The 17837-nt window shown below is 49.2% G+C and overlaps 2 protein-coding genes across 3 annotated transcripts in view; one reads left to right on the plus strand and one right to left on the minus strand.

Moving 5' to 3' along the window:
• The window catches only part of ZNF831 (zinc finger protein 831), a 108923-nt gene that overhangs the window by 70167 nt on the left and 20919 nt on the right, over positions 1-17837 (minus strand). The gene's annotated exons all lie outside the window — the stretch shown is intronic.
• Positions 12486-12816, plus strand: LOC106969939 (alpha-ketoglutarate dehydrogenase component 4-like). The gene is given in 2 exon segments (XM_053199767.1): positions 12486-12557; positions 12559-12816. Coding segments are annotated over 2 exon segments (318 nt in total). The 3' UTR covers positions 12805-12816.

Below are 17837 nucleotides of genomic sequence, written 5' to 3' on the forward strand. Positions count from 1 at the left end.
TACAGGGAGGGCCGTCCGAAACGCTGTCTGTGAGAACGCTGGGTGCGGTGCCAGGCGTGGGGGAAGGGCCCACTCATCCAGGTTTCCAAAGATCCGCCTCGACAGTTTGAACTATCAACTAGTGAGTCTCTTCCCTCATCGGTCAGCAGGCCCCATTCCCTGCTTCTGAGAAGAGATGCTGTGTCATGTTGGGTTCCCCCCAAAAAGACGATGTCATTGCCAGGATTCTATTGGGGAGGTGACCCCAGGAAACACTCACAGAGGAGAGAGAAAGACAGGGTGAAGGAGCCTATAAAGTGTCATGGGGCAGCCAGAGCGTGACTCGACGAGGGAACGATGGGAGATCACATAGAACACACGCCTCGGCGGCCCCACAGGGCGAGAAGGCCGCTCGTGCATGGAAGGTCTTCCCGGGAGCAACGAGATGCTGGCTGTGCAACTGGCCCAGTGCACACACTGAGCAGCTCTGGGGCCCCAGAAAGCCAGCAGGCCCACAGCGTCCGTGGGCTGGCTCCTACATGGCAAGTGCAGGGGGAGATGGGCGGGCAGGGCTCATGCTGGAGTTGCTGCAGCAGAAACAGAGTAAAGACTTCTGGATTCCAGAGCTTAAACCCTAAGAAGGAAATCCATTTCCCAACCCTCAGTTCTGACGGTCCCCAAGTTGGGAAGAGATGGGGAGGAGGAGTGGGAGGGGAAGGAGGAGGTCCCCCAGAGTCGGCTTCAGGGTGAGCTGGGCGGAGGGGTGACCTGGACCCCACCCTCTAAGGCCATCAGGGGAGAGCCCAGGACGGAACACAAAGCACCCACTGTGCGAGTCCAGGCAGGCAAGACGGAGGAGGCCCACGGGGTTCCCGCACGCCAGGGTGAGTACCAGAGCCTGAGACGGGCCCAGGAGGGACCAGGAAAACTCGGGTTGCGTCCCGGGGGGCCTGCCTGGGGAGCTGAGGGCTGAGCATCACGTTGAGCATGGCCCCTGACATCGGCCCTCCCTCGGCGGAAAGAGAAAAGCGGCCTCGGTGGGGAGGTGCCGGGCTTCAAAACAGAAACCCCAGAAAAAGAGTGCTCCATTTCTGATACACCTGCTATGACGATTATTTGGCTCTCTCCGCAGCCTGTTCTGTGATCACAGCAAAATGGATGCCTTTTAGGAGCAGCTGATCCCGGCTGGCAAGATAATGAGCCAACTGACACCCTCCTCCAGGGAGACCTCAAAGGGCCACTACTAATTTTTCTCACTCCGGATGAAGGTGGCAGCAGGTCATACGATTCCCAATGGACTAATGGGGAAATTATTGAGGCACAAGGTTGGGAAGGCTCTGGGAAGACCAGCCGGTTGGCAAGACTCGCGGCCAGGGGCTCGCCTCCTTGCCATCCTCAGGGTCCACCACGTGGAGAGTGTGAAGGACCCCTCGCCTCCTCCATTCTGCCATGTGCACGGCCCCCCACCTCCTCCGAGCCCCCCGGGCCAGTAATATTGCTGTGAGTGTGCAGCTTTATAGGGAGGTGAACGGAGAGGAGGGAGAAATTTGCAGGAAAGAAGGGACTATTTTCCAAAGTCCCCTTTTCCAAAGACAACCCATCCAGGGACCTGGGCAAAGAAAGAGCACCGAAATGCCACCAATAGGTTGTAAAACTTCATGTTGGGACGCTGACAGAGAAGACCACACAGAAATATACCCCAAATGTATTACCCCAAATGCTGAACTTTTGGGGAAGAATGCGGGGCTGGGTCCACTGTTCGAGCTGCGAGTTTCCCAAGCCCCCGGGTGCCAGTCGTTGTGCCGTGTGGGGACCCCTCAGACCCTGACCTCCTCCCCACCCCTGGGTAACTGGGGTTTGCTGGAATACAGTTGCTTTGTTGTTGTTTTAAGTTTGTCTTTTTTTTTTAAGTTTATTTATTTCAGTAATCTCCACACCCAACTCAGCTCCAAGATCAAGAGTTACATGACATGCTCTTCTGACTGAGCCACCAGGTGCCCCTGGAATACGGTTGCTTTAAAAGGGGGACCGTGTGTTCAACAATGTGAATGTACTCGGTGCCTCTGAACTGCACACTTAGGAATGGTTAAAAGGATAAACTGTATGTTATGTGTATCAACTTTTAGAAAGTAAAAAAAAAAAAAAAAAAAAATGCCGTTGGGGAGACTAGATCCTCACCCTGTAAGCCACAACTTGACGCTCATACAAAAACCTGCCCGTGAATGTTTCTAGTGACTCTAATTCTGACTGCTAACACCAGCCAAGCTGTCCTTTAGTAGGCAAATGGAAACTGTGCCCCATCTGACGATGGAATGTTAACCACCGCTAAAGAGAAACGCGACCAAGCCACGAAGAGACACGGAGGAACCGTAAATGTATGTTACTGAATGCAAGCAGCCAGCCTGAAAAGGCTACAGCCTGTATGACCCCGTGAGACATTCTGGAAAGGACAAGACTCTGGAGACAGTAAAAAGACCAGTGGCTGCTGGGGCCTGGTGGGGAGGAAGGAGGGACGGCCTGGTGGAGCACAGAGGATGTTTAGGGCAGTGAAACGCTTCTGTTTAACACTGCAGGTGGATGCGTTATCACTACACGTGTCCAAACCCACCGAATGTGCAACGCCAGGAGGGAGCCCAATGGAAACCATGAGCTTCAGTTAATAATAACAGATTAATACTGGCCGATCGGCTGTAACAACAGCCACATGCATGCAAGACGGCAAACACAGGCAGAAGTGGATGAGGGCTAAGGGTGCGCACTCTTCAGGGGCCCTCTGTACTTTCCCCTCGTTCTTCTAAAAACCCAAAACTTCTCTAAAGAAGCAAAGTCTGGGGGCACCTCGGGGGCTCAGCCAGTTAAGCATCCAACTCCTGATTTCGACTCAGGTCCTGATCTCACGATTCATGAGATTGAGCCCCATGCTGCGCTCTGTGCGGACAGTGTGGAGCCTGCTTGGGATTCTCTCTCTCTCTCTCTCTCTCTCTCTCTCTCTGCCTCTCCCCCATTCACGCTCTCTCTCACAAAATAAATAAACTTTTAAAAAAAGTAAAGTCCATTAATTTTTAAAATTAAAATCAAAACAATTTTTAAAAAGACACGTGAAAAGACGTTTACCCTCACCAGCCAAGGAATGCAAGGTGGGTACCATGATGCCATGCTTTGCCCGTCAGAGTAAAAAACATAAATAAGTAAATAAGTTCTTGTCCTAACTGGAGGAGAAAAAAAGATGATCGTTTTTGTCCTTAGAGCTATTATTAAAATAAATATGTAACGATCTTCTTAAAAGTGTATCTGTGGGGCCCCGATATGACCTTGCACACTTGAATGTATAGCCCCATACTTCAGGGGATGCACCTCCAATTTAAGACCTTGACCTGGGACACCTTCAGCCAGACCTTCCAGAGAAACCGGACCTTCTTCCCTCTGCCCCGTGCCCCCAGTGGAGTAGCCTCTGGTGAGGACTGCAGGTGAGAGCAGGGACGGAGGAGAGTCAGGCCGGGACTGGCTCCGAGGGTGCCCTGTCCCAGGCGCCAGGCAGCATCTCTGCCCGGCTCTCCTGGGGCCCTGGGGTCCCTGGGCCGAAGAAGGACCACCTCCCAGGCTCAAGTCCCAGTTCTGCCACTCGGCTGCTGGATGGCTTGGGCAAGCTCCTCTAAAGTTAGGCTCTCATTTGTAAAATGAGGAGAACCAAGGAGGATAAAGGAGATGCTACCTACAGGCTCTTATCACAGCATAAGCACAAAGGGGGAACAATCCACTGACAGTTATTGGCCTGTTTCTCTCTTTCTTCCTTTTCCAAGTTAATCCAGTTCACCCTCATCCGCCTGAGGCATCTATCTGCCCAAAGAGCCGAGCATTTCTACAGGTTTGTATCAGGCACATCTGAGCCTCATTTAGTGCCTGCCGTGTGCCCGTCACCAGCACCCGAGTGCTTTACGTGGGCTGAGTCGCCCAATCCACACCAGGCTGCCCCTCTGGAAGGCAATGCTGCTCTTCCAGGGGAGGGGGCCCCGAGGGAGGGAAACATTTGCCCAAGGGCAAGCTGCTGGGAGACATATTCCCTCCTAAAGGAAGACAGACAGCGAAACAAGGTAAGATTCAGCTTCCCAAATGCAAATCAGGATTTCTGGAAAGACCATCATCTCCAGAGAAGATGTTGTTGACAGTGAAAGTTCTTCACAATTACCTTCTGTCTTTATTAGACGTCCTGGGCCCCAGTGGGCACTAAATCCAATGACCAGTGCCCACGTGAGAAGGGGGACGACACAGAGATAGCCATGTGAAGGCCACGTGCCCAGGCAGGCAAAGATGAGGGTTGTGGTCACAAGCCCAGGAGCACCTGGAGCCACCAGAAGCTGCCAGAGGCCGGAGGGGGTGTCCTGAGAGCCTGCAGAGCGAGCCCAGCCCTGCCCACACCTGGATTCCAGACCCCTGGCCTCCAGACCAGGGGAGGTCACAGTGCTGCTCTCAACCTCCCAGTGTCGGGGACTTGGCCACCGCAGCCCCAGGACACTCATACAGGAAACACACGAAAAGTCTCCAATTTTCCTGGCCCTGGAAGACGGTGAGGAGGGCTCGGGCCCAGCACAGGAAGGCAAGCAGGACAGGAGAAGGTATAAGCCCGGGCGACCCCGGGCTGCCCCCCATTTCCCAGAGGAGGCCATGGCAGGACACGGCCCGAGCAAAGCAAGGCTGGGCAGAGGGAGGCCCCAGGGCTGAGCTGTCCTGAGCTGCCACAGGGTCCTCTTGCGGGCTGGACGGGGTCTGGAGTGGGGCTCACAGAGTGCTGGGAAGGGGGCATCTGGAAGGCAGACTCACTCTGTAATGAACCCCCCTCCCCCAAACAGGCCGAGTGGACCACCAGACAACACCTGGAGACACTGCAGGGGGTGGCGGGGGAGGACACGAGGTGAGGGGACACTGGGGAGACCAGACATTTAATCTTCTCTGCCGAGGGGTGAGGAAGGGGGCTGGGGAGGCAAGGTTCAAATCCTGCCCTGCACCTACCTGTTAGTGCCGTGACCCCAGACGATCTGCACCGCCTCCTCGGGACTCAGTTTCCTCATCGTTAACACGGGGAAATAGCGGTACCTCCCCCAGAGGTGAGAGTTAACTCTCCCCCACGTGAGAGTTAAGCGGGTTGGAAGCATGCCTGGCCTAAAGTACCAGCTCGACAATCAGTAAGCCCGCGTTAACTCTTCTTCCGGCCTCTGCTAGCCAGGAGCAGGGCTTTAGGGAAGAGCCGGCCAAGTGGAGGCAGAGTGAAAGAGCCCTCTGCTCTTTGTGTATCCCACTCACAGAATGAGTTACATTTTCTCCTGCCGTGAAAGTGTCTCCAAGTCATTCCAGGTAGTGGCTGTATACTCTCAACCACTGACCCAGTGTCCCGAGCACCGCCCGGCACCTGCTAGGCCTTCGATAAGTGACTGGTGAGTGAATGAAGTGCAGGGTTGGAAAAGACTGCCAAGAGATGGCCGAACTTGGGTGAAGAGCTGCATCAGCCCCACGGCAGATTCAGGGGCCCATCCAGGGACTACCCACCCCATGCCCCCTCCCCCCCAGAAGTCAACGGTAAGCAGTGCGCAGTGAAACCAGACGGCGCTGCCGGCTCCCGTGTCCCCACGTGGTCCGCTCTGAGGAGCGGGTGCGACTCGGGTCCACGAAACTCCGGTCTAAGGAGATTCCTCCTGCGACACGGGCCAAGCCACGCTGTTCCAGTCTTTCACCTGTCAGAAACTCCCAAAGGTTTCTACAGTGGAGCCACGACACGCAGTGAGGCTGAACAAAATGAAAATAATGACTTCAATCTCTTGGCAATGGCCCCTAGAGGTCAACTCCATAAGCAAATACCTGTGTACAACGAGCAGCCTCAAAGCCCACTTGATTCCCGCCATGAGCAGCTCGCTGCTGAGTGCAATGCCGGAGCCGGCAGTGTTTTTCCTACACGTGTACTGAACACACAAGGCCCCTACTGCATGTGTACTGATTAAACATGGAAATAGGACAAGTTTCAGCACCAAAGGAAAAACTGGCTGAGGTTGAGGAATACAGTTAGGGGCTGCAAAAACTATAGTCCTTCACACCTCCCTATTTCCACAGACTTTGAAAGGGAGGCTTTGCAGGGTCCCCTAGGTGGCTCAGTCAGTTAAGTATCTGACTTCGGCTCAGGTCATGATCCCATGGTTGGTGAGTTCCAGCCCCACATCAGGCTCCGTGCTGACAGCTCAAAGCCTGGAGCCTGCATTGGATTCTGTGCCTCCCTCTCTCTCTGCCCCTCCCCTACTTGTGCTCTGTCTCTCTCTCTGTCAAAAATAAATAAACATTTAAAAAACTTGAAAGAAAGAAAGAAAGAAAGAAAGAAAGAAAGAAAGAAAGAAAGAAAGAAAGGGAAAGGGGAAGGAAAGGAAAGGAAAGGAAAGGAAAGGAAAGGAAAGGAAAGGAAAGGAAAGGAAAGAAGAGAGAGACTTCGCTGCCCTTCCCATCATGATCTGGAGACTTTTCATCTACCCCTCGACCCTGGGTAACAGAGTGGCATTAATGATAGTGAGCTGGTTTCCCAGCCCGGCACTCAAGAGCTCTGCATGCTTCAGTTCTGCTTCAGCCTTGGAAGCAAACCCACGCTAGCCGCCTGGAGGATGAGTGACCATGTGGAGCTGAGACAAGCCATCCCGGGGAGGCCACCTTAGTCCGACCGGCCCCCTGTAACAGAGCTGGCTGCTGCCCACAGGCACATGAGTAAGCCCAGCCAAGACAAGGCCCGCTCAGCGGAGCCCGGCCTAAAACACTGACCCATAGCGTCGTTAGCTAAATAAATGGTTGTCATTTTAAGCTGCTATGTTTTGGGCTATTCGATAGCAAGAGCTAACTGAATAGTATGATATCAACATGGTACCTAAAAGAATTTTAAGGGTAATTTTGACCAGTGGTGATTTTTGCCTTACGACATCCCTCACATGCAGTGACTCCATGATAACCCACGTTTCCGGGGACACGCTGCTCTCATAGGCAACCGCATCAGCATCGAAAGGGTCAGAATTGATTAGCTCCTCTGGCAATGGCATCGTACTTTCTATTTTCTTCAAATATCGAAAGGTCTTGACGCAGAGTTTCCTCAGCTTCCCTCTGTGAACCTTTGGTCACCCTCCCAGGCTAAGTTAGCATCGATGACGGCCTCTGTGTCTGACCTCCGCCATCTGTTTTCTCACCCGTTTCTTTGAAGAGCCTAGACAGCTCGTAAATTAGCATTTTAACCCCCAGCAAGATTATCTTCCACTGTTTCTGACCGCAACCCAGCTCAAGTACTCACATGCTTTTTGACATCCATTTGAGATCAAAACTGTTTGTTGGAATGCAAAAGAGGCGGCCAGGAGAGAGGCCGGTGGACACACAGAACCCTCACTGGCTGACAGAGCTGGCAGGATGCATCTCCCATTCTCCCTAGCTGAGAAAACCGTACATTCTGCCACACTGGGTCTCATCAGCCAGACACTGTGCCAAAATGATCGGGACATTCGCATTAACAAAGCACTCGGTTTATTTAGCAAAATATTTGAAACGGAAAGTGGTAAAACCAGCACCGTTCAGGAAGACATCAAGTAGAGTATTTCTGTTTAGTTTCCACCTGTTGAAAATTCATTTTCTCATCCACTCAAATGTTTATGGAGCACCTACTCTGGGTCAGATACTATTTCGTGTGTTGGTCTCTCTTATGATACACCCCTACACAGACAGGTAAGAGAGTTCTTTGAAATAAATTATATAAAATACCAGAAAATGATAAGTGTTACGGAAAAAAACAGAGCATGGTAAGGAAGGGGAGGGGTGAGGTGGGGAGAGGAGCCAGGCAGGGAGGGAGGGGTGCCTCTGTAAATGGGATGAGTCAGGTGAGACCCACCTAGAAGGTGAGAACACAGGAAGCTAGCGATGGAGTGAGCCACACTGGTATCGGGGGGAAGAGGTTGCAGGCAGCAGGAACGGCCAGTGCCAAGGTCCTGGCGTGGGAATGTCTGGTCCACATCTGGGAATGTATCGTGAGACATGATACGCTAAGTGAGAAGGCAATACATTCACAGATGCCAACCTGCCCAACTATATTTTGTGATTCTTTCGGGGGAACTTCATTTCCCTGGGCCTTTGTTTCCTCCACTGCAAAAGGGGGAGAAAGACATCTAGGTACAAACTCGTAGCTACAGAGGCACCGTTCTTGCTTAAATGACAAGAGGCGTGTCCTTAGCACCGCTGTCACTGTCACTCTCCTCCATGGCAGACGGAGAAGGCGCAGCTGGACGCTCTCTTGCTGACTGGGAGAAGGGGATCACCCAAGGGGGGACCCCGACCCCCGGGACCACCTCCCTTTTACACACACACACAACCGCAAAGGTCACCTTGGCCTGCTCCCACACCCCCCAAGGCCAGCTCTCGCCACCGCAGGCCTGGCCACGCTAGAGGCCGATCGTGACCCCTCGCGGCTCAGAACGCATACGATAAAAGGGTACAGAACACCATAATTCATGATGGCCTGACAGGCTATAAACAGATTTGTGTGTTTACGGTATGAAACAGCATAATTCAGAATACGGTATTGGTGATGCTTATTGTTTTATATAATTATATTAATTAGGCAGGCAAAACAGCAAACAGATGGCAGGGCTGAATTCAAAGCAGGATAAGACAGAGAGCCCCAGATATTGATGGGATTCAGAGGATTACATGAGTAACCCCTACCTTCTCAACCGCCCACTCAGGGAATGCAGCACACAGCTGGGCATTCTTGGTACGTGTGCACCCTGTGTGCACGGACCGCGACGCACAGATCTGCGTGACAGGGGCCTGCGGGCTCCGCTCGTTAAAGGCATGTCGATTGGGACCCACAAAGATGACCCTCTGGCTGACAGGTGTGGGGCTCCTTAAACCTCTCCTCCATCTTCTGGTGGTGCCAGCCGGCACAGAGTTCTGTTTTCTAATGAAGCTACAATTCAGGGGTGCCTGTGGGGCCCGGTCAGTTACACATCCTATTTTTTTTTTTTAATGTTTATTTATTTTTGAGACAGAGAGACACAGAGCATGAACAGGGGAGGGTCAGAGAGAGAGGGAGACACAGAATCTAAAACAGGCTCCGGGCTCCAAGCTGTCCGCACAGAGCCCAATGGGGGGCTCAAACCCACGGACCACGAGATCATGACCTGGGCTGAAGTTGGACGCTCAACCGACTGAGCCACCCAGGCGCCCCTACACATCCTATTTTTTACCTCGGCTCAGGTCATCTCACAATGCGTGGCATCGAGCCCCGCGTCGGGCTCTGTACTGACACCATGGAGCCTGCTTGGGATTCTCTGTCTCCCCCTCCCTTCCCATCTCCTGCCCACTCTCTCAAAATAAATAAATAAACTTAAAAAAAAAAAAGTTTAGGGGCACATGGGTGGCTCAGTCAGTCAAGCATCTGACTTCGGCTCAGATTATGATCTCACGGTCCGTGAGTTCGAGCCCCGCGTCGGGCTCTGCGCTGACAGCTCAGAGCCTAGAGCCTGGAGCCTGGAGCCTGTTTGGGATTCTGTGTCTCCCTCTCTCTCTGCCCCTCCGCCATTCGCGTGTGTGCACACGCGCGCTCTCTCTCTCTCTCAAAAATAAACATTTAAAAAAAGTTTAACGAAGCTACAACTTACATACAGTATGGTTCACCTTTCTAGCGTATGGCTCTGTGAATCTGGATAAGCAGACACAGCTGCATAGCCACCAACCAAACTGGGGTACAGAAAACCTCCACCTCCCAGGTACCCCACACCTCTTCTGATCAGCCCCTTCACCTCCCCCAGTCTGGCAACCACAGACCCAGTTCCGTCCCTACTGTTCTGCCTTTTCCAGATGTCACATAAATGGACTTATAGACCGTGTAACTTTTCTAACCTTCCACGACACCCCTGAGATCCGTTCGTGGTGCTGCACATTTCGTTAGTTCACCTTCGTTGCTGCTGAGTAGTACTCCAGTATGTGGAGGTGACCTATTTTAGTTACTTCCCCTCCTTGCTAGGCGGTGTCTGAGGAGGCCTGGGGGGGACAGTCGGGACATTCGCTGCTGCCTGACAGCAACAAGGCCACCCTTGCCCCCGGGAGCAGTGGAAGGCACGTGGGGAGCAGGAACGGGCATCGTAGCTCCCCCAGGCATCACTCTCTCCCGGGGAGTTACCCAGGGTGGCCTGGTGGGGAGCCACCCTCTCCCCAAGGAGCAATGAGAAGCTCCCCCCTGGGGGGTCAAGCCTCTACCCACCCATTTCCCCTGCTGAGCAAGGTCAAACAGGAGGCTTGATCAATCCAGGCTCTCATAACACAGCACCCAAGATGTCCAAGTTTCAATCAAAACTCATTTGTCATATCAAGAAAAAGTCCACAGATGTCAACACCAAGATGCAAGAAACGTTGGAATTATCTGACAAAGATTTTAGAGCAGCCGTCATCAAAATGTCTCAATGAACACTTATGAATATGCTTGAAACAAATTTTAGAAAGTAGAAAGTTTCAGGAAAAAAACAACCAAACGGAAATTTTAGAACTGAAAAATGCTATAACAAAAATTTTTTAAATGCTGTGGATGGCATTAAAGTGTCAATACTATCCAAATAAATCTACACATTCAATGCAATCCCTATCAAAATAACACCAGGGACACCTGGGTGGCTCAGTCTGTTAAGCATCCCACTTTGGCTCAGGGCATAATCTCATAGTTCATGGGTTCATGGGTTCAAGGCCCACATCGGGCTCTACACTGACAGTGCAGAACTCTCTCTCTCTCTCTCTCTCTCTTTCTGCCTCCCCCCACTTGTGCTCTTTCTCTCTTTCAAAATAAAATTAAACTTAAAAAATAATAATAATAACAACACCAGCATTCTCCACAGAGCTAGAACAAGCAATCCTAAAATTCGTATGGAACCAAAAAAGACCCGGAATAGCCAAAGTAATGTTGAAAAGGAAAACCCAAGCTGGAGGCATCACAATTCCAGACTTTAAGCTGTATTACAAAGCTGTCATCATCCAGACAGTATGGCACAGACTCAAAAACAGACACATAGATCAATGGAATAGAATAAAGAACCCAGAAATGGACCCACAAATGTATGGCCAACTAATCTTTGACAAAGCAGGAAAGGGTATCCTATGGAAAAAAGACAGTCTCTTCAACAAATGGTGCTGGGAGAATTGGACAGCAACGTGCAGAAGAATGAAACTAGACCACTTTCTTACAACCTACACAAAAATAAATTCAAAATGCTTGAAAGACCTAAATGTGAGACAGAAAACCATCAAAATCCTACAGGAGAAAACAGGCACCAACCTCTTTGACCTTGGCCACAGCAACTTCTTACCTGACGTGTCTCCAGAGGCAAGGGAAATAAAAGTGAAAATGACCTATTGGGGTCCCATCAAGGTAAAAAGCTTCTGCCCAGCAAAGGAAACAATAAATAAAACTAAAAGGCAACCAGCGGAATGGGAGAAGATACTTGCAAATGGCATACTGGATAAAGGGTTAGCATCAAAAATTTATAAATAACTTACCAAACCAAACACCCAAAAATAAATAATCCAGTGCAGAAATGGGCAGAAGACATGAATAGACAGTTTTCCAAAGAAGACATCCAGATGGCCGATAGGCACATGAAAAGAGGCTCAATATCATTCATCGTCAGAGAAATACAAATCAAAACTACAATGAGATACCACCTCACACCTGCCAGAATGGCTAAAGTTAACAACTCAGGAACAACAGATGTTGGTGAGGATGCAGAGAAAGGATGCACTGTTGGTGGGAATGTAACTGGTGCAGCCACTCTGGAAAATAGTATGAAGGTTCCTCAAAAAATTATAAATAGAACGATCTTATATCCAGCAATTGCACTACTAGATATTTATCCAAAGGATACAAAAATGCTGATTCGAAGGGGCACATGCACACCAATGTTTATAGCAGCGTCATCAATAATAGTCTAATTATGGAAAGAGCCCAAATGTCCATCAACTAATGAATGGATAAAGAAGATGTGATGTCACACACACACACACACAATGGAATACTACTTGGAGATGAAAAAGAATGAAATCTCGCATCTGTGACAGCACAGATGGAACTAGAAGGTATTATGCTAAGCGAAATAAGTCAGATATAGGATTTCACGCATAGGTGGAATTTGAGAAATACAACAGATGAACATAGGGGAGGGAAAGGAAAAATAAGACAAAAACAGAGAGGGTGGAAACCCATAGAGACTCTCAAATACAGAGAATAAACTGAAGGTTGCTGGAGGGAAGGTGGGTGGGGGGATGGGTTAACTGGGTGATGGGCATTAAGGAGGGCACTTTCGGGGATGAGCACTGGGTGTCATATGTAAGAGACGAATCACTGGGTTCTACTCCTGAAGCCAAGACCACACTGTATGTTAACTAACTTGAATTTAAAATAAAAAATAAAAGACCTCTGCGGCTAGCAAGCACCCCGGAAGCAGCCCCATCTCAGGGTCATGATGGCAAGAAAGATGGCGTCTGCCAGCAGGGTGGTTCAGTCAGTCAAGCCACATACTCCATGAATAAGGAGTGTCTCCTGACAGAAGAGACAATCCTAAACCCAATGTATCAGAAGTTTGGGGATCAGCAGGACTACCACCTCGCTCTTCTTCACTTTCATCAGAGCATTTGAAGGGAAGGAAATCACCAGATTTGCTGATGCATCAGGGTCCACCAGACACCGCAGAAATAATAAAAACGTTACCTCAGAAATACAGAAGGAAGCTTGTGTCTCAAGAAGAAATTGAATTTACCCAACGCAGAGGTCCAGAATAATCACTGACAGTGTGGCTGCTATTTGTCATCATTCAAAAGAATAGTCTTTACGATGAAGGACTTCTAAAATGGCACATGAGAAATTATACATTAAACAACTTGAAGAAATGTTCTATAAAAAAAAATGAAATAGAAAATTTAGGTGGACACTTGTATCTCCTAATATATGTATGTTGGTCAGTTTTTCCACAAGCTTACCTGATTGTTAATGTACTTATTGAAGTACACATTTTTTAAATGTAAAATAAATAAAATAAAATAAAATAAAATAAAATAAAATAAAATAAAATAAAATAAAATAATAAAAAAAAACCCTCTGTGGATGGGCTCAACAGCAGAATGGAAGAAACACAAAAAGAATGAATGAATTTGAAGATAAAATAATACAGATTTCCAGTCTACTACAGATGAAAAAAAGGCTGAAAAAAAGAACAGAGCCTCAGGAATCTGGGGGACTAATGAAACATATAACATTCATGTCATGAGAGTCCTGGTAGGGGAGTGGGCTCACACAGCACTCAAATAATGGCTACAAACTTCATTTGGCAAAAGACCTAAAAACCTACAGATTTGGGAAACTAGTGAATCCCAAATAGGACAAAACCAAAGAAATCCTAACCAAAATACATCAAAGTCAAACTTCTGAATTCTAAAGACAAAAGAAAAAAGGATCTTGAAAGCAATGAGAAAAAAGTCACACCTTAGGGGAAAAACCACTCTAATGACAGCGAAGTTCTCATCAGAAACTTGGGAGGACAAAAGGAAATGGTACATTCCAAAAGGGCTAAAATGAAAGACTGTCAACCCAAATTCTATATCCAGGAAAAAAAAAAAAACCTTCTTCAATGAAGGGACAATCTAGACATCTTCAAATAAAAGAAAACAAAGATAATGTCACCTCAGACCCACCCTAAAGGAAGAGTTAAAGGACGTTCTCTAAACAGAAAGGAAATAATGAAAGAAGGAAAACCTGGAGCATCGAGAAGGAAAAATGTGAACAGAAAGAGTAAAAATATAGACAAATACAGTAGTTCCTTCAGAACTTTTTAAATGATGGTGGATGGTTAAGACAAAAATAAAACTGTCTGATACGGTTCTAGATGTACGTAGAATCTAGATGACCGTAAGTGGGGGAAGGGAGGAAGGTAAAGCTTCTACACTTTGTTCCAAATGGCGAAATAGTGACACCCACGGACTGTGATGAATTACAGGTCTACTCTGTCATACAGAGAGCAATCGTATAATCAATATGAGGATATCCAACAGAGTCTGCCTGAACCATGGGCCACAATTGTGGTCTCCCTGCAACCGTACAGCCTGAGATTGGAAATGATGTGTCTCTGCAGCCTTCTTGACGGGAACTAGGGCCCCGGCAGTAAGAGTACAGCCCATCTGAGCCGGGGGGTTCAAAGTTCCTGCTCCCTCAGCAAGCCCTACTTCCCACCACACAGCCCAGGAGCTCTGAAGACCTCTGGCTCCGATGGTGTCCAAGCTCCCAGTGCACCCCCACATCTCCTGCTTCCTGCCTGCCCTCCAGGGTATTATCTACTCTGGACAAGCTCCAGTCTGGCTAAACCAACCAACTTCTCTGCTGTTCGGTGGTAAAACCACAGCTTCTCCAATGAGGTCCCAAGCCCTTCCACGTATGCCTTCTCTTGGGTACTATTCTCTCTCAACCCTAGGGTACTGCAGAGAGTTCCCTTATATCTTATAGCTGCCCTTTCACTACAGTGAATCATTCTGATGTTAAACTTCCACAGTGTGACCTACTAGGTTTTCTACTTCCCGATTAGACACAGACTACTACAGAATTCTAGGAGTGGTCCCGGAAGAGAGATCCCTAAAGGTGGGATCTAGGGATGGGTCCGGTCATGTTCCTGGACTTGAGTGTAATGCTGAGCTCCCTGCCAATGAGGAATGTGCTGCTTGTAACCCATGACATACAACAGCATCGCAATCAATCAAGCTGTCCTCTGTGGTTGGTTGCGACGAAGTACCACTGGAGCACGTGCCTCGGGAGCCCAAGTTGCTTCCGCTCTTGCCGCGTGGCAGTAATGGTGACTACACGGGCTGTGGTGCGGGATGAGTTTTTCTGAGTGCCCTTGAGTGCTTACAGAAAGAAAGTGACAAACTCAGGTCTGTTAACTCCCACCTCAAGTCACGGTCTGAGAATCAGACAGCGTCCATGACAGCCCTGAACGAATCTCCCATTTCTTGTAGCCACAGGACTGACATTGCTGAAAATCAAACACAAAATGTCACGGTGTGAGTTGCTGAGTTAAAATGGCAGTTGAATTCACAGTCTTGCCAGGTTTCTCCTGTGAAAATTAGGACATTAATGGGGGTGGGGGGAGAATGAGATCCTGAAACATAGAAGAAGGGCATCACGAAACTGCCAACGTTGACACGCAGGTCATTCTGAGCCTTTCTTACCAGCAGCAACAGATTCCCCTCCAGTGTCCAAGAAGACCCGTCTCTGACAGCTTAAAAACACTGTGATACCCTCATTTGGGACAGATACCTTGAAAGGGGTTCCTCCTTCTTCTCCAAACCCACCCAACCACCCTGTTGGCAGTAGACCCCTAACTAGAATCAAGTCTCTGCACGACCCGGGTGACGGGTATACACTATGACCCAGGAAGAAACAGCTTATCCACCAAAAGAGCTGGAGGCCTTTGCTAATACATCCTGGCAGAAACATGGGGAACATATAGGTGGGAATAGAGCCTAAGGTCATTGAGAAACACCTTAGTGAGGGGCCACTTGCACCCCTGAAAACCTCTGTGGCTGCTCTTTTTTCAGGCCAAGTATGACTGGGCAGGATGCCACCCTTGAGATGGGCTCCCTGATTTCACTGTGATGTTTGAATCCTGGCATAGCAGAGGCTAAGTGGCAGCACTTAAGTATCAAAGGCAAAGTGGGCATGTCAACCACATGGCGGTAGGGACCTACCAGTAGCCAGAATGCTCTGGGTCGCAGAGACCTTTAGCCGGAGCTGACTGAGACTGACTCCCTGGGAGTGGAAAAGGTCGTCAGCCTGCTAGGACACTGCCTGACCCACGCAGCGAGAAACACGCTAAGTGTGGTGCAAACAACCGGACTTGAGTCACCAAATGGAGAATCAGAGCCCTTCATCCAGTTTTCAGACCCAATTCAGTAGTTCACAGACCAGAGGCCCCTGAATGACACGGGCGTCGGGTCCTATGGCCACCCAGACACGCTGTCGATTTCCCTCCTAGCCTTCCCCAGAGGGACCCTTGGCCACACACCACACACTCGAGTGGCTGTAGTTTGAGGAAAAAGTAAATACTGGAACTTTTTAGGGACTACTAGATACACCAAAGGTAAAGGACCCAGAGCTAGCTGAGGCCCTGCCCTGAGAGCAAGGAAACTCACGACCGGACAGCTCGAGAAAGCCACAGACGGGGACTACAATCTCACGGCCAAATGCAGAAATGAGGACTGGACTAGCTTTGCGTGTGATCTCTATGCGTGCTGTATGGTTGAGTTTGTTTCCATATACTAATCGCTCTCGACTTCTTTCTCCTTCCTCGTATTTTTAGATTTTATACATGAGTTATTGAAGGTTAAGTTTACAACTTAGTCTTAGAGAATATACAGGAAGCCCTTGACTGAATTTGAGGAGTAATTACTATAGCCCATGACGGATTAAATGACTGGCTGTTCTCATTCTGAAAAAGAGTTAAAATTTCTTCACTTGTAAGGAGGAAAGATGTATCTCATTAGGCAGAAAATACAGCGCCTTTTCATAGTTTCAAGGAAGTCCCAATACGCATATGGAAGCTGAGGGGCCACGGGGATAGGCCATGTCAGTTATGAATTTATTGCATCTCAGCTCTCAATGCACCTCTGACAAATGCTGTATGATAAACAATGCAATTCCTTTAAGTTTTTAAAGTAGGCACAATGTTAAGGGTGACTGCAGGAAGGAGAGGCTTCCTGCAATTTTCAGCGGGGGCCAAGGAGAAGGTCAGTGGTGTGGGTGTGAGGACATCTGCTAGAGCCTGCCCCCTGCCAAAGTCCCCAGATGCTACTCCCTCTGCAATCTTGCAGCCTCGGGCCGGTGCTAAGCTGTCTACAGCCCCGCCCACGAAAACCGAAGCTTCTTCCCAGCCTGCCAATGGCCAGAGAGTCGCGTGGCCGCTGAGCCCCTGCTGCATCCTGTGCACAGCGCACCTCTGGTTGGGGCGCCCACAGAGAACCACTCCGCCTCCCACCCATGCAGACCATCAGCTCCAAAGGCCTCCATTCCCCCTGGTGCCCAGATTCCCAACGTACACCCAAGTCTCCTGTTGTCCATCACCCGCTTACCGCCTACGCTCTAGAATGCGGTCCACGGTTCACCCAGCAACTCCAGGCGAGCTCCGGTCTGGCTAAGCCAGCCAGCTTCTCCGCAGCTTGAGAGCCAAGCTATAGCCTCTCCAATGAGGCAGGAACCTCTTCCAAGTCCGTCCTTCCTCTCAACCCTAAAGTACCCCATAAAGTTTCCTTACATCTTACAGCCATCTCTACAGTTATTAGTACTCATCTTAACCTTCTCTTGTTTAACCCACTGTGTGATTTCTACTTCCTGATGGGACCCAGAATGCTGCTCCTAGAGAGGTCCTCTCCCAGGCCGTAACACAAACCTTAGCAAATTGAAACAACTGAAATCATACAGCGTGTGTTCTCTGCTCAGAATAAAGTCAAATTCGAAGCCAACAACAGAAAGATAACAGGAAAATCTCCGAACGTTTGGAACGAGTCAGCATACCACAAAGTAACCCACGTGTTCCAAGAGGAAGTGTCAAGGGTAACATCAACAACAACAAACACCGAATGAATGGCAGCGAAAATACGCCATCTCAGAATGTGTGGGATGCAGCTAACACAGGGCTGAGGGGGAAATGTTGAGCACTAAAGGCTTATGTTAGAAAAGAGAGAGCACCACAAAGCAATAATTTAAACTCCTACCTCAAAAAGCTAGTGAAAGAAAAGCATAACAAACCCAAAGAAGGCAGAAGGAAGGAAAT

This window comes from Acinonyx jubatus, chromosome A3 (assembly GCF_027475565.1).
Source record: "Acinonyx jubatus isolate Ajub_Pintada_27869175 chromosome A3, VMU_Ajub_asm_v1.0, whole genome shotgun sequence".
Lineage (NCBI taxonomy): Eukaryota > Metazoa > Chordata > Mammalia > Carnivora > Felidae > Acinonyx > Acinonyx jubatus.